The sequence below is a fragment of the Octopus bimaculoides genome, chromosome 30 (genome assembly GCF_046866305.1).
Source record: "Octopus bimaculoides isolate indiv1 chromosome 30, ASM4686630v1, whole genome shotgun sequence".
NCBI lineage: Eukaryota > Metazoa > Mollusca > Cephalopoda > Octopoda > Octopodidae > Octopus > Octopus bimaculoides.
Genome location: NC_142957.1, coordinates 13,528,399 through 13,549,818, shown reverse-complemented (window position 1 = coordinate 13,549,818; position 21,420 = coordinate 13,528,399). Strand labels below are relative to the sequence as shown.

General features: G+C 35.5%; 2 protein-coding genes across 5 annotated transcripts in view; one reads left to right on the top strand and one right to left on the bottom strand.

Annotated features, from left to right (window-relative positions):
• Positions 1–1,173: 1,173 nt before the first annotated feature.
• On the top strand, positions 1,174–7,379 carry LOC149130219 (ATP synthase subunit s, mitochondrial-like). 3 transcript variants are annotated; one of them, XM_089346213.1, is made up of 5 exons: positions 1,174–1,318; positions 3,349–3,475; positions 4,557–4,765; positions 6,459–6,618; positions 7,048–7,379. In XM_089346213.1, the coding sequence occupies exons 2-5, from the start codon at positions 3,357–3,359 to the stop codon at positions 7,226–7,228; spliced, it is 669 nt and encodes a 222-aa protein (XP_089202339.1). In that variant the 5' UTR covers positions 1,174–1,318; positions 3,349–3,356; the 3' UTR covers positions 7,229–7,379. The 3 variants fall into 3 exon arrangements, with proteins under 3 accessions (XP_089202339.1, XP_089202338.1, XP_089202340.1); XM_089346212.1 differs by having other exon boundaries at positions 6,456–6,618; XM_089346214.1 differs by having other exon boundaries at positions 1,175–1,318; positions 6,456–6,618; positions 7,090–7,379.
• A 7,763-nt stretch (positions 7,380–15,142) lies between these two features.
• LOC106871819 (tyrosine aminotransferase) overlaps positions 15,143–21,420 on the bottom strand; it is a 32,158-nt gene continuing 25,880 nt past the window's right edge. The window contains exons 7-12 of one of the 2 annotated variants that reach the window (XM_089346559.1): positions 21,278–21,360; positions 20,914–20,983; positions 19,823–19,951; positions 18,895–18,978; positions 17,101–17,199; positions 15,143–15,585 (exon numbers count right to left, since the gene is read on the bottom strand). In XM_089346559.1, coding sequence (XP_089202685.1) covers positions 15,439–15,585; positions 17,101–17,199; positions 18,895–18,978; positions 19,823–19,951; positions 20,914–20,983; positions 21,278–21,360 — 612 coding nt within the window. In that variant the 3' untranslated portion in view covers positions 15,143–15,438. The remainder of the gene's footprint in view (positions 15,586–17,100; positions 17,200–18,894; positions 18,979–19,822; positions 19,952–20,913; positions 20,984–21,277; positions 21,361–21,420) is intronic. The other variant, XM_089346560.1, reaches the window with a different exon arrangement.

Genomic DNA, 21,420 nt, shown 5'->3' with positions numbered 1-21,420 from the left:
ATGTTAGAGTGAAACGATTTTTGGAAACCTAAGAACCAAACATCGACTAACCTCTCTTCCTTTGCTGTAGTAAAAAAAAAAACATTCTGAATTCTTTTCCTGAAAATTACAGTCTCTGTTGGAAACTTGACCGTTGCACCGTCTGAACGTTATGGAGATTGTGTTGGCACTCCGTCGCTTACGACGTCGAGGGTTCCAGTTGATCCGATCAACGGAACAGCCTGCTCGTGAAGTTAACGTGCAAGTGGCTGAGCACTCCACATACACGTGTACCCTTAACATAGTTCTCGGGGATATTCAGTGTGACAAGGCTGACCCTTTGAATTACAGGCACAAAAGAAACAGGAAGTAAGAGTGAAAATTGTACAGCAGGGTTCGCCACCATCCCCTGCCGGAGCCTCGTGGCACTTTAGGTGTTTTCGCTCAATAAGCACTCACAAGGCCCGGTCTGGGAATCGAAACCGCGAGTCCGCTGCCCTAACCACTGGGCCATTGCGCCTCCACTATGGAGATTGTATTACTGCTTGAATCGCATAAACTAAGGTGGGCGCTGAACATGTCGAAATTTGGCTTTAGGGGGGCGGTGGGGTATCATAATAAACATACTAAATTTTACCTGTTGTAGCTAGAATATTATACATGATCAAACTAGTAACGGCTACTACAATAAAATGAGATTTCATCGGGCATAGGGAAGTCATTAACTTGTAATGTATAAATTAAATTGACAATTTTTATCTTTATTAATTTTTTTTTTCTGTTAATATATCCATTTTTCTGAAAGCTATGAGGAAAAGTCGAGGTGGGGGCGTACTTGTGTTGGAATGCCAATATTTATATTTGTATTAAAATAAAGTTAGTCTTGTCAGAGGTGACCAATGTTTTCGTACGCTACAGCCTTGTGGACAGCTCATCAAACTCTTTATATGTAAGTCGTCTAAGAGTTCATAAATCAGTAAAAAGTGCACTCGTATATCTGTCAATGGTGTGGGTATATTATCCCAAGTGTATCCATTACGGCCGAACTTACCAATCAGTTTCGTTCCAGGGATTCAATGAGGGGTTAATATATATATATATATATATATATATATATATATATATATATATGCTCATTTATTTTGTTAATAAATTTTGGTAATAACGAAAATGCGCAGTCGTGGTTAAGACAGAAACCTTCATTGACCAAACAGGACAACTGAATCTAATCTTGACCTCTGACTGCAACTTACACACACAGAGTTGCTTCCCTTGAAATTTCACAGTTCCGCAGTGAATGCAGATGATCTTGGAATAAGTGAGGGCCTTTGACTAAGAGGTAAGCTCTCAGCTCGCCCTACTCTGAACTTGGCTGTCCATTTGATTCGATGTCCGGTTATTTACATAACGCCGGACAAAAAGTTCTTTGGTTTTGCTATGCTTTTTTTCACCCAACCCCCCATTCCAAGTTCAATACTCGCCGAGATCAACTCTTTGCCTTGTATCCTTCCTGGGTCGATTACGGGTACATGTCTGTATGCCGATGAAATAAAGTACCAGTAGGTACTACTAAAGTAGCGTGGACCCGAACGCGCAGTCGCGCGTCCGCGCTAGCTAGTCTTGAGTGGTCGATCCTAACCCTAACCCTAACGCTAACCCTGTCCCTAGCCCTAACCCTAACCCTAACCCTAACCCGCGTGTGCAAATGAATACGTGTTTAGGGTTAGGGTTAGGATCGACCACTCACGACTAGCTAGCGCGGACGCGCGACTGCGCGTTCGGGTCCGCGCTGCTTTAGTAGTACCGTACCAGTAAAATGCTGGAGGCCGATATATAATCTACAGTACACTTCTATTAACTATGCAACCTTGTTAGCCCATGTTACAAATCATTATTACAGTCCTATATTCTCTGCTGTTTCTCTCAACATAGTAAAATGTCCTTGATGCGGCGGAATTCTGCTTTCATTTTTTGGAACTTTCCGAAAACTTTTGCGAATTTGTGTTTTACACACGGGAAATCATATGATTATGCAACCCTCTACTAAAAAAAAAAAATTTCGTGATTTAAGGGCTATTTTGCTGTTATTTTTCGCACACCTCACGACTACCTCATACCGTCCTTGTTTGTTTGTTTGTTTAATGGTCCTTTCCTGCGATTTAAATCAAAAAATTCGGACAGTCAGTATTTTAAACTGGGATAAAAAAAAAAAAAATTTTAAACAGGCGAAGGTAAAGAATACGTACACCCGGTGTTTAGTGTTGGGGTTACTCCGAAAACGGGTGGTTTACGTATTCACCTCCGCAAAAAAAAAAAAAAGAAAATGCACAAAATTTTTATTTCCAGTCGTATGATTTTCTATGTGTAGGACACAAATTCGCAAAAATTTTCTGGAAATTCCAAAACAATAGAAATGTTATGAGGGGTTTTATATGCTGTGCGTGAAGCAGAATTGCGCAGTTGATGTTACTATTGTTGGTCAACCCTCAACGAATGGATCTATCATTAGAGGCATTCCAGCCATGACCACGTCGTCTTTTTAGCATGACATCCACGACTACATTGTTTATTGTTTGCATTTTTTAATTATTTTTTATTTAAGTCACTAGAGTGTAATAGGAGGGAGATTTGGTTGCTATTTCTAGCAGGTCAAACGACTATATAGAGAAATGGAGCCCGATCGTCTTTTTGCTACGGGCCGGTTGCACACTAGACAAATTGACAAATTTTCCATGTGCACAACAAAACGGTAATCTTCAAGTTTAGGAGGATAAAAAAAATAAATAAAAATATTCAAGGGAAATAACTGAACGACTTACCAGTATTATCCGTTTTCTTCTAGCTGTTTATAAATAAATCACACCCTAACCCTAACATCAATCAAATCACGTGTGTGATTTATTTATAAACAGAGATGTACGGAGAATACTGGTAAGACGTTCAGTTACTTCCCTTGAATATTTTTATTTATTTTTTTATCCCCCTAAACTTGAAGATTACCCAACAAAACAATAAAGTGCATAACATACAATCAATTTGCCCTTGTGCTGGTGGCACGTAAAAAGCACCCACTACACTCATGGAGTGGTCGGCATTAGGAAGGGCATCCAGCTGTAGAAGCACTGCCAGAACAGATTGGAGTCTGGTGTAGCCATGCCTGTACTTATGGACACTACTATTGTGGCTGCTGCTGCTCCTACTACTACTACTACTGCTGCTGCTACTACTACTACTACTACTACTACTACTACTACTTGCTGCTACTACTTCTAGTTCTACTACTAGAGTAAAATATGTTAAATCCTTCATTAATTAATCTACCTGGCATGTGATGTTGGATTCATTAAATTTTGAGATTTATTGTTTCAGGCATCAAGATGCCTTTATTGGCCCTTTCCAGAAGCCTTCTTCAGACTGGCACCAAACATACCGTATTTTCTGGGCTTCCTCAACCAAGTAGATCATTGTGGGGATGGCTTTATGCTGTTTTTAACAGGTATGGTTCTTAACTTTTATTTATAGTTACTGGCACTTTTTTGTAGCTTCTGTCATAGGTCTGTGATATATATGAGCCTGGTGTTGCCATCTGGTTTCACCAGTCCTCAGTCAAATCGTCCAACCCATGCTAGCATGGAAAGCGGACGTTAAACGATGATGATGATGATATATATATATATATATGTTGTTGTACTTGGGGATGGTCATATTGCCAGTTTAGCCAATAAAAACACACGCACTGTATATTTGGTGTTAATTTGCTTCAGCTTTATATTACATTACATTAATCTTAATCTTATTTCGGCCAGAGTTCTTTCGTCACTGGCCGAAATAAGATTAAGATTAATGTAATATAAAGCTGAAGCAAATTAACACCAAATATACAGTGCGTGTGTTTTTATTGGCTAAACTGGCAATATGACCATCCCCAAGTACAACAACATCTGTTTCAACACACGATTTCACATCAAAAATCTTGCAAAACAAATATGTATATATATATATATATATATATATATATATATATATATATATATATATATATATATAAAGAATAAAAAGTTTAGGAAGGTATAACAATGCAATATAGAAAGGAAAATGGACTATATACCTGTTGTAACTTGGTAAACTGTAGTCCGATGATATTTCGGAATTAGAATTCCTTCTTCAGATCTTATTTACTGAAGTCTCTGCTATAAACTGTTTTCCAACCGTACACACGAGATTGAAACAGCCGACCTCACGCACTTCTCATGAGGAATTCCAGAAGAAGCTTCGTGAGACCACTCCTGAGACGCTTCAGAAAAAAGAAAAACCGTTGGAAAACAGTTTATAGCAGAGACTCCAGCAAATAGGATGTGAAGAAGGAATTCTAATTCCGAAATATCATCGGACTACAGTTTACCAAATTACAACAGGTATATAGTCCATTTTCCGTTCTATAGTGCATTGTAATACCTTTCTAAACTTTTTATTCTTTACAAACAATACACAATGCTTCAAGCGAACTACAATACTCTCCTATATATATACTCTCATCAGTTTGATTTTGCATTGCATCTTTTTCTCTCTCTTGGCAGGGTTGATGCTGAACGAGTGAAGCTGGTGGGGCCAGACCGAGCCTGTGCAGAATGGATTCTACGCAGTGGCGGCAAGATTCACTGGAAAGGAACGAAACATGTGGAGCAGGACTACAACCGTTTACCATTGTCTAACTTCTCCCGCTACAAAGTGGAGACAATTGATGCCACAGACACAGCAGTTATGAATATTGGATTCCACCATTTGGGTACGTAGGGGAGGGTAGGCTGGGTACTCACCATGGCTCATACCACTTGGGATGGTAGGGTTGGGTAGACACCATTTGATAAGGCAGTTATCATCATTTGAATAGGTAGGTGTGTATATTTGGACATCATGGCTTATACCAGGGGTTTTCAAACTGTGGTCCGCAGACCACAGGGGGTCCGTGGACAGCAAATACTTTTTATGGGCAATTTGATTTTATATATTTATTTTTTAATCGAAATCTTTTAATTGACAATAAACCTATTTGTTAAATAAATAAATGTAAAAATATGTTATTTTAAGCAAATATTTATGAATAAATTTCATAAGCGTTTGTAAGGGAGTCCCTAAGGTAAAGCCTGAAATATAAAGGGGTCCGCAAGTCAAAAGGTTTGAAAACCCCTGGCTTATGCCATTTGTTTTGTGGGGTAGGTAGGTAGGTAGGTTGGGTACTCACCATGGGCTAGGCTGAGTCGCCATGGTTTTAAACTCTGCCAAATTAGATTGGAGCCTGGTGTAGCCATCCGGTTGCACCAGTCCTCAGTCAAATCGTCCCACCCATGCTAGCATGGAAAGCGGACGTCAAACGATGATGATGATGGTTAGGGCAAAACTTTGGATTCAGTCCAACTGTGTCTCACTTTGGGCAATCATCTATTATATTTTTTCTTGGTCAGTTATTTTTAGTGTTTTGACAATCAAAAAGTCATTCTAAAATTGTTTTTAACGTAAGCATGCTCAAACAAGTTGAATGCTTACACAGACCAGGTTTTACAGCCACATCATCCAAACCGACTGGTTGAAACCAGGCCTAGCTGTTAGTGTGTGTTTATCTTATGCTATTTACTTTACTTTATATTATACTCATTTATTGTGCTTTTAATTATTAATTTTTCTATATGTGATAGTGGATTTTCATCGATGAGTTCTTGAAACTTGGTTATTTTCCCTAAAACTATATATTTTATATATATTTTATCTATAAAGCTCAATTTAATTTTAATTTTTTATAAATTGATTTTAATTGAGTTTTTACCTGTAATTTTGGATTTTGTCCCTAATATTATTATATATATATATATATATATATATATATATATATATATATATATATATATATATATATATATATATATATATATATATATATATATATATATATATATATATATATATATATATATATATATATATATATATATATATATATATATATATATATATATATATATATATATATATATATATATATATATATATATATATATATATATATATAATTAATTGGCTTAGTGGTTAGGGTGTCAGCATCATGATCGTGAGATTGTGGTTTCGATTCCTGCACCGGGCGACGCGTTGTGTTCTTGAGCAAAACACTTCATTTCACGTTGCTCCAGTTCACTCAGCTGGGGAACACATACGCCATTGAAACCGGGAAACCGGGCCCATGAGCCTGGCTAGGCTTTAAAAGGGCGCATTTATTTATTTATATTATATATAGTTAATAAAAAAAACATATATCAGAATGAAGCACACTGTATAAAACAAAACAATAATTATTACAACAAAATCTTATATGGAGGTACCCAAGGTTTTGCACCCACAAGGCTCTATAGGGTAACTCTATATAAAATGTTGTAATATATATATATATATATATATACACATATGTATGTATTATATTATTTCAGAAGGATTGAAATATTTGAAGAAACTGATTCTAAAGAACTGTAATTACCTGGACGATGATGCTTTGCACTTGCTACACTACGTGAAAGATTCCTTGGAACACCTGGAGATCTCCAGTGCCGGTAATGTTACTCAAAGAGGACTGAATCATCTGCTTGTGCTGCAGTGAGTTGGAATTTCCTCCTTTGTCTCTTGGTTCTTTTCTAAATCAGAACAGTAGTAAAAGAGTGAAATAATATATATATATATATATATGTATTCTCTGAGTGGTTGGCGTTAGGAAGGGCATCCAGCTGTAGAAACTCTGCCAAATTTAGATTGGAGCCTGGTGTTGCCATCCGGTTTCACCAGTCCTCAGTCAAGTCGTCCAACCCATGCTAGCATGGAAAGCGGACGTTAAACGATGATGATGATGATGATGATGATGATGATATAAACATGTCCAGTAAGTTTACTGTCGTCAATTGAATGGTTTTTTTTTTTTGCAATAAAATAGTTTTTAACTATTAATATTATGGATGCATTTTTTTGGTGAACGTTCCGCATGGTGAACTTTCCTCTCTTTCACACATGCTCTCTCTCTCCTTTTTTCAGCAATGCACTCCACCTCTCTCACACCCCTTCTCTCTCACACAGGAACTTACACTACCTTTACCTGTCCAACTTACCTGAGATACGACGCAAGAAAGAATGTTTAGAACACATGAGACGTCAAATGCCAAACTGTGAGGTCCACTTTCCTGAGGCAGAACCAAAGAAGTCAGCTGCAGGTTAATAACACAGGTGGTTGCAGTTGATGGTGGTGGAGGTGGTGATGCTGATGTTACTTGTTGGTGGGGAAAGATTATGTTGACTGTGAAAATGATGATGATGATGTTTCTGATGTATTTATTTTAATTTTCGTATTAAATATTTAAAAAATACAACATCTATTAACAAGACTCGTTCAGTATTTACCAACAAGATTCACTTTGTCATTGTCATCATTAAGCTGGCAGGATTGTTACAACACCAGACAAAATGTTTAGTGGCTTTACATCTGTCTCTGTGTTCTGGGTTCAGATTCCATTGAGGTCAACTTTGCCTTTCATTCTTTTGGGGTTGATAGAAGAAGTACCAGCTGAACACTGGGGTTGATGTAATCGATTTACCCCACCAGCTGAAATTGCTGGCCATGTGCTAAAATTTGGAACTACTACTACTACTACTATTAGCATGCCGGACGAAATGCTTTGCGTGTTTTGCCTGTCACTATGCTCTGAGGCCGACTTCACCTTTCATCCTTTTGGGGTTGATAAAATAAGTACCAGTTGGAAACTGGGGTCAATGTAATCGACTCATCCCTTCCCCCAAAATTGATGCCCTTGTGGCAAAATTTGAAAAAAAAATTATTAATATTAAGCCGGTGAAATGGCAGAATCGTTAGCATGCCAGACGAAATGCTTAGCAGTATTTTGTCTGTTTACACATTCTGAGTTCAAATTCCACTGGAGTTGACTGCCTTTCATCGTTTCAGGGTCAATAAAATAAGTACCAGTTGAGGACTGGGGTCAATGTAATCGACTTACTCCCTCCCCCAAAATTTCAGGCCTTGTGCCTATAGTAGAAAGAATTATTATTATTATTATTATTAAGGTAGCAAGCTGGCAGAATCGTTAGCACACCGGGCAAAATGCTAAGTGACATTTAGTCTATCTTTATATTTTGAGTTCAAATTCTGCTAAAGTTGATTTGGCCTTGCATCCCTTGGAGGTTGATAAAATAAGTACACGTTATACACTGGGGTTGATGTAACCGACTAGTCCCCTCCCGCCAAATTTCAGGCCTTGTGTCTTTAGTAGAAAGAATAGTTATTATTGAACTAGCAGAATTATTAGCACACTGGGCAAATTATTATCATTATTATTATTGAGTGAGAGAGCAATGGATGCCATCAAAGTGATGTTGGGGTACAAATATATGAAGTCCAATATACCCACCATGACTACTTGTCTGATAAGGGTACACCAGATCCATGCATCACAACCATATGTGTGCGACATGGTGGTCTCACATCAAGATAAACAGTGCATGACCTTGCATGTGGGGCCCAGTTAGAATTTCCTTCAGGTCAAGTAGCCCATCCTGCTCAAAAGATCCCTCAATAGGGTTTGTTTTGTGGATGATGAACAAAACACACCCTTTCTTTCTGAATTACCCCCTCTGCTGTCGAATAACAACAACGAAATTTCCAAAGTTAACTGTCTCCATCCACTTCATGCCTGAAAAGGCTGAGAGGAGGATGACAAAAAATGCTCCATCGTGTGCAATGCTGAAGAAGAGAGTGACAGCGGTATTTTAAACTGCCTTTCGAATGACAATTTCCCTCCTCTCACTAACACTATTGTTCCTACACTGGAGAAGGAGGAATAGAGCAATGAAAACATAAAGCAGAAACACTAATAATAATGACAACAAACGAAACAGTAATGGTTTCACCTCCGCAACAAAACGAACAAAAGAAGAGCTCAATTTAACAATTGAAGATATTAAAAATGTAAAGGATTTGTTAAGGAAGGAGGGAAACAATGTCTTCCTTAACAACCCACAAAAAAATAATAAATGAAACAAATAGAAAAACAGTAATATCCAAGATTTTCAACACAAAGCACAAAAAACTTGAATGATCAACTCAACAGCAATGAGAAATTGCGCTAAGACCAATATGGTCGAGTAAACATTGCTTTCCTTTGGTAACAATCTCTTCAATTTTTTATTTCTGTTGCACGCTGACCAAGGTATGTTGGCACGAGCACTGGCATCGGCCACAACTTCTCAAGCATGGCATGTTGCCCTTAACAAATAAGTCCTGGGGGTCAATTCATTTGATTAAAACCCTTCAAGGTGGTGCACCAGCATGACCACAGTCAAACGTCTGAAACAAGATGAAAGATACCAGACAAAAGGCTTAGTGGCATTTCTTCCTATTTTATGTTCTAAATTCAAATGCAACTTTGCCCTTCACCCTTTCAGGGTCAGTAAAATAAGCACCAGTGGAGCACTGGGGTCAATGTGATTGACTGGTTCTTTCCTCAAAATTTCAGGTTTTAGTGCCTACAGTAGAAAGGATTATTATTATTAATATTATTATTATTATTATGAGGGCTAGAATCGTTAGCATGCTGGACGAAATGCTTAGCAGTATTTTGCCCGTCGCTATGTTCTGAGTTCAAACTCCACTGAGGTCGACTTTGCCTTTCATCTTTTCAGAGTTGATAAATCAAGTACCAGTTATGCACTGGAGTCGATGTAATTGACTTGTCCCCTCCCCACAAATTTCAGGTTTATAATTATTATTACTATGATAGGGTAGCAAAATGTTTAGTCGGCTTCTCCCTTGTTGGTTTTAGAAAGAAAATGTTTACAACTTGAACAATAAGAAGATGCTTTTAAATGTATAAATGAATATGTCTCAAAGAATTTAAACCGAAAGAAAATGGTAACAGGAAAAAATATAACACCAAAAATATAAAAATATTGAATAAACATTCAAATAAAGATTTCAGTCAAGAAAATATTTTATTCATTGTATTAGCTGCCATTTGAAAATATGGAATACAAGAAGAAACTTATTTTACGTGACATCAAATATTTTGTGTACTAAACTAGGATTGAACAAGGAATACACCTTTATGTTTTTTAATATTTTGTTTAAGGAAGTTTAATGCATTTACACAAAGACTTGCGACTTGAATCTACAACTCTAGATAGGCTTATTCTGTACATTCAAGTTATCTTTGTGTAACCTTGTTACTTTGTGGTATGTTTATCAGAACTAAATTTACAAATATAAATGTTTGCTTTGTATAAAAAACAGATATTTCAAAGTTATTTGTAAGGTTTTTAGCTGCCATATTCATTGAAATTTTCTGTTTGCAATATTAAATAAAATTTTTTAGTTGCCATTTTTGACAAAATATCATAGCTGCCATATTTGACAAAAATTTTTTCCCTATAATATTTAACAAAACATTCTAACGGCTACATCAGAAAATTATTTCTTTAGTATCACATTTAACAGAATCTTCCAGCCAACAAAAAAGTCTTCACTGCTATTTTTAATAAAATCCAGTTGTGATATTAGACAAAAGATGGTTCTGGTATATTCAACAAGTTTTCTAGCTACCATATTTAACAAAATAATTTGCCTGCCATATCTGGCAAACTTTTATAGCTGCCATATTTAACAAAATTTCTTTATAGGTTGCTATATTCAACAGATTTTTTTAGCTGCCATGTTTCAGAAAATCTAGCTGCGACCTTAACAAGGCTGGTTCAGTTTAGAAGTGGTGCTTTCTTTTTAACACCGCCATCATCTCTAATGACCCCATGATGCAATTGTATATTATATGTGTGTGTTTGTGTTAGTGTGTGTGGGTGCATGTGCATGCATGCGATTGTGTATGTGTGTGTGTGTGTATATATATATATATATATATATATATATATATATATATATATATATATATATATATATATATATGTATAAATATGTATATATACATACATATATACATATATATATATAATATAAATAATATATAAATATATCCATACATATATGTACATACCTACATCTATATGTATACATACATGCATATATGGGCACAAGGACATCAAAAAAACATTAAACACTATGAGAAACAAAAACATAAAAACGAAAACATAGAAAACGATCATTTTTTGAACAATGAAAAAAACAAACAGAAACAAGATATGCAACATAAAGAGTATACCCCTTTGTCAGTTGTCCCTGTTTCAACTACTACATATATAAATATATATATCATCATCATCATTTAGTGCATTTAATGTCCGTTTTCCATACTGGCAAAGGTTAGAAAATTTGACTGGAACTGGTAAGCCAGAGAGCTCCAAGAGTGTAGTGGGTGCCTTTTACATGTCACTGGCTCTAGCCATGACTATAATTTTACTTGGTTTCACAAGTCTTCTCAAGCACAGCAAATTGCCAAAGGTCTTGCTCACTTACCATATATATGTGTGTGTGTGTATATATATGTTTATACATAATTAGGAACTATTCTGAGTAAATAAGCATATGGTTGAAAAAGACACTTAGATTTTAATTCGTGAATACGTGCGAAAATGCATGTACATTATTTGTGCTTATGGCAGTATGTATAATATATTTTTCATTTATATATGTTTGGTATGTTGCCACTGATGATTGGAAAGGGTTTTTAATAACTCATACCGTGAAATCTATGGATTTGGGACTATCGAAATTATATTATAAATCCTTACTTTCTGTTTTCCTTGCTTACAACCTTGTGTAGTGGAGTAATAATCTAAGTGGTTCATAGACCTTTTGGGGTCTATTTCTAGCAGACTGGTGTTATAATCATTCAACACCCTTATTATAATTTTATATATATATTTATATATATATATATATATATATATATATATATATATATATATGATATAATTTGAAACAATCAGTAAAATGTATCATAGCTCTTCACTCCGATATTCGAAACTCCGAGTACTATGATGACAACCTTTTAGTGTTTGTTCTAAATTATAACATATATAAATAACCCTCTATTTATCTAATATTGAGATCTCATTCTTTTGTTGTTACTTTTTATTATTATTATTATATATATATATATATATATATATATATATATATATATATATATATATATATATTCATTTAAAATACAGAGATGCCTATGTTTGTCCCCACCACCCACTGCTGACAACCGATGTGTTGGTGTGTTTATATAAAATATATATGTATGTATGGGTATACATAAATGTATTTGTATATATATGTGTATGTGTATAATTAATAGTGACAAGCAGTATGAAAACCAGAAAGCAATCTTTATATCTAACTTAATGTAGAGGTTGTGTTAGAAAACAGAACGTCATATATGTATATATACGTGTGTTTGTGTATGCATGTATATGTATATATAATTTATTATATATATATATATATATATATAACATGAATATAATATAATGCATTAATATATAAATGAGAAATGCAGAGTAATTGAGAATCCAAAATTTTGCCAGCAAAACTTTGAAGTTCTAGTCACTCTATATTTCTGATTGAAAATCGTGTGTGTGTGTGTGTGTTTGTGTTTCTGTTGTGTGAGTGTGCATATTTTTCTTTCTGTCTATCTCTCCATATACATACATACATATATATGTGTGTGTGTGTGTGCATGAATAATTATATGTGTGCTTGTGTGGACATATTAATGTTTCTTGTCATGCTTCAAGTTAAATAGTTTTTATGGGTGGGTGGGTGGGTGGGGGTCAGGGAGCAGGTTGCAACAGGGGTGTGTTGGTTAAGCATGTATAGATGTGTAAGTGAGTATATTTGGTAAAGAGTGATGTTTTAAAACAGGGCTTGCTAGGTTTTTGGGTCTCAGGTTTCTTTGAAGAAGCATACATATATAAATGCACATATACATCCATACATATATATATATATATATATATATATATATATATATATATATATATATATATATATATATATATATATATATATATATATATATATATATATATATATATATATATATATATATATATATATATATATATATATATATATATATATATATATATATATATATATATATATATATATATATATATATATATATATATATATATATATATATATATATATATATATATATATATATATATAGGTGCGGGAGTGGCTGTGTGGTAAGAAGCTCGCTTCCCAACCACATGGTTCCAGGTTCAGTCCCACTGTGTGGCACCTTGAGCAAGTGTCTTCTACTACAGCCTAGGGCCGATCAAAGCTTTGTGAGTGGATTTGGTAGACAGAGACTGAAAGAAGCCTGTCAGATATATATACATACATACATACATATATATATATATATATATATATATATATATATATATATGTATGTATGTATGTATGTATTTGTGTGTCTGTTTTTGTCCCACCACCATTGCTTGACAACCGATGTTGGTGTGTTTACGTCCCCGTAATTTACTGGCTTGGCAAAAGGGAACGATAGAATAAGTCCTGGGGTCGATATTAAAAGTGGTGCTCCAGTAGGGCCGCAGTCATATGACTGAAACAAGTAAAAGAAAAAAACATATGTGCATATATATATATATATATATATATATATATATATATATATATAAATATATATATATATATAAATATATATATGTATATAAATATGTATGTGTATATGTACACACATGCATATATATATACATAAATATACATATATATGTGTATATACATATGTATGTATGTGTGTGTGGATATGTGTAGTGTGTTTCTTCTCTTGATTTGTTTTCTACAAACGATTATATATATATATATATATATATACATACATACGTACATGTTGTGTGTATGGTGTATGTGCAGTTATATATACTCATGGGCATCATGGGACATGAAGAAGAGCCTGAAAGTAAAAAAAAAGTCATTGAAATGTCTGCATATCTATTCGTTAGCTGGTGTTTATAAGTTGTAGGAAGGGTAGTAAATTTTTGTGATACTCAGCTAATGGTTAGAATGAGGAGTACCATGCACACGCACACACACATGCATATACACATGCACTCACACACACACACATGGTGGGCTTCTTTTCACTTTCTATCTACCAAATTCTTTTTTAAAGCTTTTCTCACTCTGAACTTATACTAGAAGATACTTTCCCAAGTTGCCACACAGTGAGATTGCACTCAAGACCAGACCGCATGATAGGGAAGCAAGCTTCTTAACCACACAGCCACTGAAACCTCTATAAGGCCTAGACCAGTTGGGGGTCTATAGTGGAAAACATGGCAGTTAATTATGATTTTAACCAACATATTCCCTTCTCAGATTCACACACTTATTGCAGCAGCAGTCCTTGGGGTTTTTTTAAAGCCCTGTTAAAGAACTCAGAAGGTTGGGCCTTCAACCAGGACTTTCACAGTACCCTTCAAGCCAGAAACTTTTCAGCACCACCTTGCGTGTATGTGTGTGTGCATGTATGTATACATATATATATATATATATATATATATATATACTGTTGTATCTGGGGAGAGTCATTTTCTTATCGCGCCTTAAAATTTAACACACTCACCGTTAAAATTTCCACTTATTTCTTATTTTTATTTTCCTAAAATTTTTTTGTTGCGTCTTGCAACCTTTTCAATAAGAAATAAGTGGAAATTTTAATGGTGAGTGTGTTAAATGTTAAGGCACGATAAGAAAATGACTCTCCCCAGATACAACAGAATATGCTTCAACACATGAAATCTCATACAAAATCTTGCAAACCAAATCCCAAAACGAAACATATATATATATATATATATATATATATATATATATATGTATGTAAAGTGGTTGGTATTTGGAAGGACATCCAGCTGTAAAAACCTTGCCAAAACTGACCTTGCCTGTGCTTGTGCCATGTAAAAAGCACTAATTCCACTCAGTTGAGTGGTTGGTGTTAGGAAGGGCATCCAGCTGTAAAAATTCTGCCAAAGCAGACACAGAAGTCTGGTGCAGGCTTTGGCCTGGCTGACTCTTGTGGTACCGTCCCACTCATGCTAGCATGGAACACGCATGTTAAATGATGATAATGATGATATATGTATGTATGTATGTATATGTATATATGTGTGTGTGTGTGTGTGTGTGTGTGTGTGTGTGTGTGTGTGTGTGTATCTCTGTGTGTGTTTGTCCCCCATTACCATTTGAGAACTGGTGTTGGTTTGTTCCTGTCCCTGTAACTTAGTGGTTTGACAGAAAGAAACTGATTGAACAAGTACAAGGCTTTAGAAAAAGAATAATACAGGTGTCAATTAGTTCAAGTAAACCCTTCAAGGTGCTGCTCCAGCATGGCAGCAGACTAAAGACTGAAACAAGTAAAAGACGAAAGATAAGATAGTGAACGTACGTTACTTTTCCGCATCACTGGAGGCAGAATTGTAAGTCAAAGGTGAATAATACTTGGCACAATATTCAGAGAGGCGGCCGAGTGCCACCTGGACCTTATCATGTGGCAGAGTGAGGACGAGCCTGAAGTAGTTGGGCATCTGGAAACACTGTGAAGGAAAGAGTATGAGATAGCAGATTAGAACAGGGGTTCTCAACTGGGGACTATATGGCCCCTAAAGCTCCATATAAGGTTTTGGGGGTTCCATGCTACAAAATAGTAAAGATGGATAATCAGGGAGAGAGAGTGAGAAAGGGAGAATGAGAAAGAATGAGAGAGATAGATACAAAATCAGAGAGAGTGAAAGGGAGTTAGAGAGAGATGTTGAAATAGATGGATAATTAAGGAGAGAGAGAAAGAGAGATAGAGTAAGAGAGAAAGGGAGTGTGAGTGAGTGAGAGGGAGAGAGAAAGGGAGTGTTGTTGAAATAGGTGGATAAATAATCAGTGAGAAAGAGAGAGAGAGAGAGAGAGAGAGCAAGTGAGTGAAAGAGAAAAGGAGGGAGATGTTGGAACTGGATCGATACATAATCAGAGAGAGAGAGACAGACAGACAGAGAAAGAGAGACAGATAGACAGAGAAAGAGAGACAGACAGACAGAGAAAGAGAGACAGACAGACAGAGAAAGAGAGACAGACAGGCAGAGAAAGAGAGAGAAGGAGAGAGATGTTGAAATAGATGCATGTGCAATCAGAGAAAGCGAGAGAGAGATAGAGAGTGTGAGAGGGAGAGAGATGTTGAAATAGATGGATACATAATCAGAGAGGAAGAGAATGAGAATAAAATTTTGAAGGAAAGAGATGGATTTTAGAAAGACGAGAAAGCAGAGATTAAAGTGAAAGGATTGTTTGGAGAGGGAGAGAGAGAGAGAGAGAGAGAGAAATGACAAAGAGAGGTGGGTTTAGAGAGAAAGGGAAAGAAAATGAGACAGAGACAGAGAGGGGTGGGGAGTGAGGGGGGTAAATAATGATGGGAGGTGAGTTTGAAGAGAAATGGTTTTAGGGGAGAGATAGAGAGAGAATGATGAAAAGAAATGAGTTTAGAGAGAGAAAGAGACAATGATAAAAGGAGGTGGGTTTAGAGAGAGAGAGAGGAAAAGAAAGAGAGAGAGTGAGAGAAAGAGACTGAGAGAGAAAGAGAAAGTGAGAGAAAGAGAGAGAGTGAGAGAAAGAGAGAGAGTGAGAGAAAGAGACTGAGAGAGAAAGAGAAAGTGAGAGAAAGATAGAGAGAAAGAGAAAGAGAGAGAGTGAGAGAAAGAGACTGAGAGAGAAAGAGAAAGTGAGAGAAAGAGAGAGAGTGAGAGAGTGAGAGAAAGAGAGAGAGTGTGAGAGAGATAGAGGCATTGACAAAATGAGGTGGATTTAGAGAGAGTGAGAAAGAGACAGAGATAGACGTTGAAAGAGATTGAGGAATAATCATACTGGAGAGAGAGAAAGAGAGAGAGAGAGAGAGAGAGGGGGGAGAGAGAGAGAGAGAGAGAGAGAGAGATCTTCACAGCAAAAGCAGGGGAGGGAGAAAAAGAGTTTGGAAGAGAGAGAGAGATACATAATTGCAGCAAAAGAGAGAGAGAGAGAGAGAGAGAGAGAGAGAGAGAGAGAAAGATCTCTCGCAGTAAAACACTTACGGTTGCTGGTAAACAAAAAACACTTTGTTCCTCAACCAGTTGTTCAACAAAAGTTTGGTCATTTGGGAAATCAGGAAAATGTTCTATTTGAATGCCAACCTAGAATTTCAAGAGAGATATTATTGTTCAGTTCTATATTTAAGAGATGAGGAATTATGTACATTATTTACATTTGATGGATATTTGTCCTCCTCTTCTTTGTTGTTAACATAACATTTCGGCTAATATACCCTCCAGCCTTCATCAGGTGTCTTGGGGGAAATTTTGAACCTGGGTTCTCATTCCTAAGGTATTTTTCGATGTTATTATTATTAAATTCAAATTACGACAAACGTAAATAAACAAACGAAGTTTGCTTTTAGAAGCGTTGAGATGTCTTTAGAAAGTTAAATGATTTTTTAAATTCTCAATCGCAGAATAATGCTAATAATATAGCCTGAACAAGATAAACTATCCCTATTTTGCAGAGAAAAGTAACATATGAGAGCGTCTCATAAAGCGAGATTTATATATCTTAATTTGCAGAGGAATTTGTAGTGGGTAGATTAGCTTATTAATATTATTATTATTATTATTATTATTATTATTATTATTATTATTATTATTCAGGTCACTGCCTGGAATCGAACTTGGAATCTGAGGGTTAGTAGCCAGCGCTCTTAATCATTACCATTAGAGTAAGGTGGCCAGCAAGCTGGCAGAATTGTTAGCATGCTGGATGAAATGCTTAGCGGTATTTTGCCTGCCGCTACGTTCTGAGTTCAAATTCTGCCGAGGTCGACTTTGCCTTTCATCCTTTTGGGGTTGATAAAATTAGTACCAGTTGAAAACTGGGGTTGATGTAATTAACTCATCCCAAGCTGCCCCAGTGGCATAAATTTGAAATGATTATTATTATTATTATTATTATTATTATCATTATTATTATTATTATTATTATCATTATTATTATCATTATTATTATTATTATTATCATTATTATTATTATTATTATTATAGTAAGGCAGCAAGCTAGCAGAATCATTAGCAAACAAGCAAAATGCTTAGCAGCATTTCATCTTGTCTTTATGTTCTGCTGAGTTCGACTTTGCCTTTCGTCTTTTCGGGGGGTCGATAAATTAAGTACCAGTGAAACACTGGGGTCGATGTAATCAACTAGTCCCCTCCCCCAAAATTTCAGGAATTGTGCCTTTAGTAGAAAGAATTTGGAGCCTGGTGTAGCCATCTGGTTTCACCAGTCCTCAGTCAAATCGTCCAACCCATGCTAGCATGGAAAGCAGACGTTAAACGACGACGACGATTATTATTATTATTATTATTATTATTATTACACACACGTGAAGGCATGTGGCATAGTGGTTTGGATGCTGCACTCACGATTGCTAGGTCATGGATTTGATTTCTAGACTGAGTGGTGAATTGTGCTCTTGAGCAAAACATCTCATTTCATGTGCTCTGTGACCATTTCAACATCTAACGTAGTACACTTGTGCACCTGTAGAGGTAACATTGATTTCATGCAAGCAGTGAGCTCATACATCGTCTTTGACAGGAAAGTCCATTATCATTACACATAATATAGGAGAAGCTTTCCTCTATCAGGTTCAACTTGGAAAGTGATGATTAATCTGAGAAGCCATTCCTAAAGTGTTGCTAAACTTTGGATCAAATCCCAAATATTTTAACCATATAGCTATGTCTTTTTCTAAGTTAGACATGGCTTGAGTTTCATAATTGAAGGGTGGAGGACAGAATCACTTTTTTAAATATAGATTCTTACAACTTGCTACTCACCATCATATACAATGCTCCCTGTGGCATTACTGGTTTCAGTCCTGGAATTCTCAGGAAACTTTCATAACAGAATTTGGCATTTTCCTATGCAAAAAAATTAAAAGACAGTACAAAAATGTATATAACATACACACACACATATATACTGGCTAGACTTAAATACTTATGGATAGAAAAATTTATTGTATATAGCCTTAGTATTATTGTAGGAAGCACTTGCTCCATGTTCAATGAATCTACCCATGGAAAAACCATGAAACCACCCATCAGGTAAAAACCATGGCAACTAAAGTTGTGCCAACACATGCTAACCTGGTTATGCTAACCTGCTGATCCAAATTGAAGATCTATAAACAATCCTCACAATTTTGGGGAGTAATTTCAGCTGTTATTTGAAAGAAAATTGGAAAAGATTCCTGAACAACTGCCTTATTCTATAGAGGGTAAATTTTATAAATAAATACCAACTAAAATTTAATGCAATATGCTTCAACACAAACCCCTAATTATACTCTCAAAAACTGCAAAAGTATTGCAATAAACTAATCACTTAAGGCACAATCAATCAATTAACCAATAAATCTATGTCAATTAATTAGTCAGTCAAATATATAAGCCAATAAATCAACAACTCAACCATTCAATTAATCACTGAACTAATTATATATTCAATCAAACCCTCAATGAATCAGTCAATCAACTATTGAACCAATAAATCAAAAATAAGTCAACTAATCAATCATTCAATCAATCAATCAATAACTCAACCAAGCAATCACTCTATCAACCTTCAATCATAACTCAGTGAGTCACCACTCAATTATTCACCCAATCATTAATTACTTAGTTAATCATTCTTTCAATGAATGAATCAATCAATCAATTGAACAATAATTCAAATTGGTAAGTCAATAAATCAATCACCTACTTCAACAATGGTAATAATTGAGTCAAAGAAACTCTTTTCTGTGTTCTTCAGGATATTTGGCAAGGCACCCTGCACCAAGGTACATGGTCCAAGGATTTTCTGACTGAGATTCAGGAGACCACCTCGTATCTAGAAACGACAACAATAGCAACAACAACGTAATACGTTAATTATCAGAACTCATTAGTGTTACAATAAGTGGGATAGCAATCCAATTATAACTTATTGCATTATAGTCTTTGAAAAAAAAAAAACATTAAAAAAGGATCTTACTGATAAAGTGGCACTGTTTTGTGAGAAATTAAGTGGTTTGAGATATGATGAAAATGCCATGAAGAAATATTGAAGAATAAGTGATGATGAGTTGGTAGAATTGTTAGCATGCTCAGTGGTATTTCATCAGTCTGCATGTTCTGGGTTCAAATTCCACCAAGGTTGATTTTGCCTTTCATCCTTGTGGGGGTTGATAAATTAAGTACCAACTGAACACTGGGGGGTCGATGTAATCAACTAGCACCTTTCCCCCAAAATTCCTGGCCTTGTGCCAAAATTTGAAACCAATATATCAAGCAGTTAAAGGTACCAGAAGTGGAAGATCTAGGCCCCAATGGTTTGAAAGTAAAACTAGGAGAAAGAGGAAATCATGATGGGAACAGGACGGAAACCGGCACAAAATAGACAAAGCTAACTGTGAAGGCTCTTCACATCAAGTTGCAAGATATTGGATTTGTCGAATATATAAACAGATTGGTTGCTTGCTTCTCGGGGATCGCTCAAAATGATGTGGACCCTTCTGATAAGAACCCAATAAAGTTTTTTTTTAAAAATCAAAGATATCCATCATTTTGTCAATCTACAGGGATATAGCTATATTAGCCGTGTTTCTATATCTACTATGATGGTCAATCCTGTCGATTTTGACATGTGAGTATTTGAAGGAGACCACAATTAATGCAGCTGATATATATGGGACAATGTGTGTGTGTGCATGTAAAAGTTAACAATGGCAACAACAAAATCGTCACTATATTCAGCTCTCATAATAACTCTAAGTATGATAACAACAACAATGACATGAAAAGCAACATTACTTCTTTTTCAAAGACACCTCCACGGTCGTTGATGACAATCCATCCCATTCGCCATCCTGGGACCAAGAACCTAGCAGAAATAGAAGAATAGAATAGAGAATAGCAATTATTAATGACAGTGTGATATCAATAATAATAATAATAAACTTAGTAATTTGGCAAAAAAAGAGAACAATAGAGTATGACCCAAACTTAAACAAAAAAAAAAAATGTCCTGGGGTCAATTTGTTCAACTAAACCTTTCAAGGCAGTGTCCCAGCATGGTCGCAGTCCAATGAGTGAAATAAATAAGTAAAAAAAAAAAATGAAAATAGATTTTATTTTCATCCTTCTTATTCAGTGAATTCAAATTGTTGAAACATACCTCTTTGCGATGCCACTACATGTTAGGACAGGTACATCTGTTGAGAGAGAGGCCACTGAGTGAAATGTTTGGTCATGGAAGACCTGTGGAAAAAAAAAAACTTTAATAGTCATATTACGGGATTGGCTGAATAGTTAACAAGC

Excerpts from the sequence above, each read along its gene's own strand:
- LOC149130219 (XM_089346212.1), top strand. The coding sequence starts at position 3,357 with ATGCCTTTATTGGCCCTTTCCAGAAGCCTTCTTCAGACTGGCACCAAA. Across the intron at positions 4,766-6,455 it reads TATTGGATTCCACCATTTGG|AAGGATTGAAATATTTGAAG; the intron begins GTACGTAGGGGA and ends ATATTATTTCAG. Across the intron at positions 6,619-7,047 it reads AATCATCTGCTTGTGCTGCA|CAATGCACTCCACCTCTCTC; the intron begins GTGAGTTGGAAT and ends TCCTTTTTTCAG.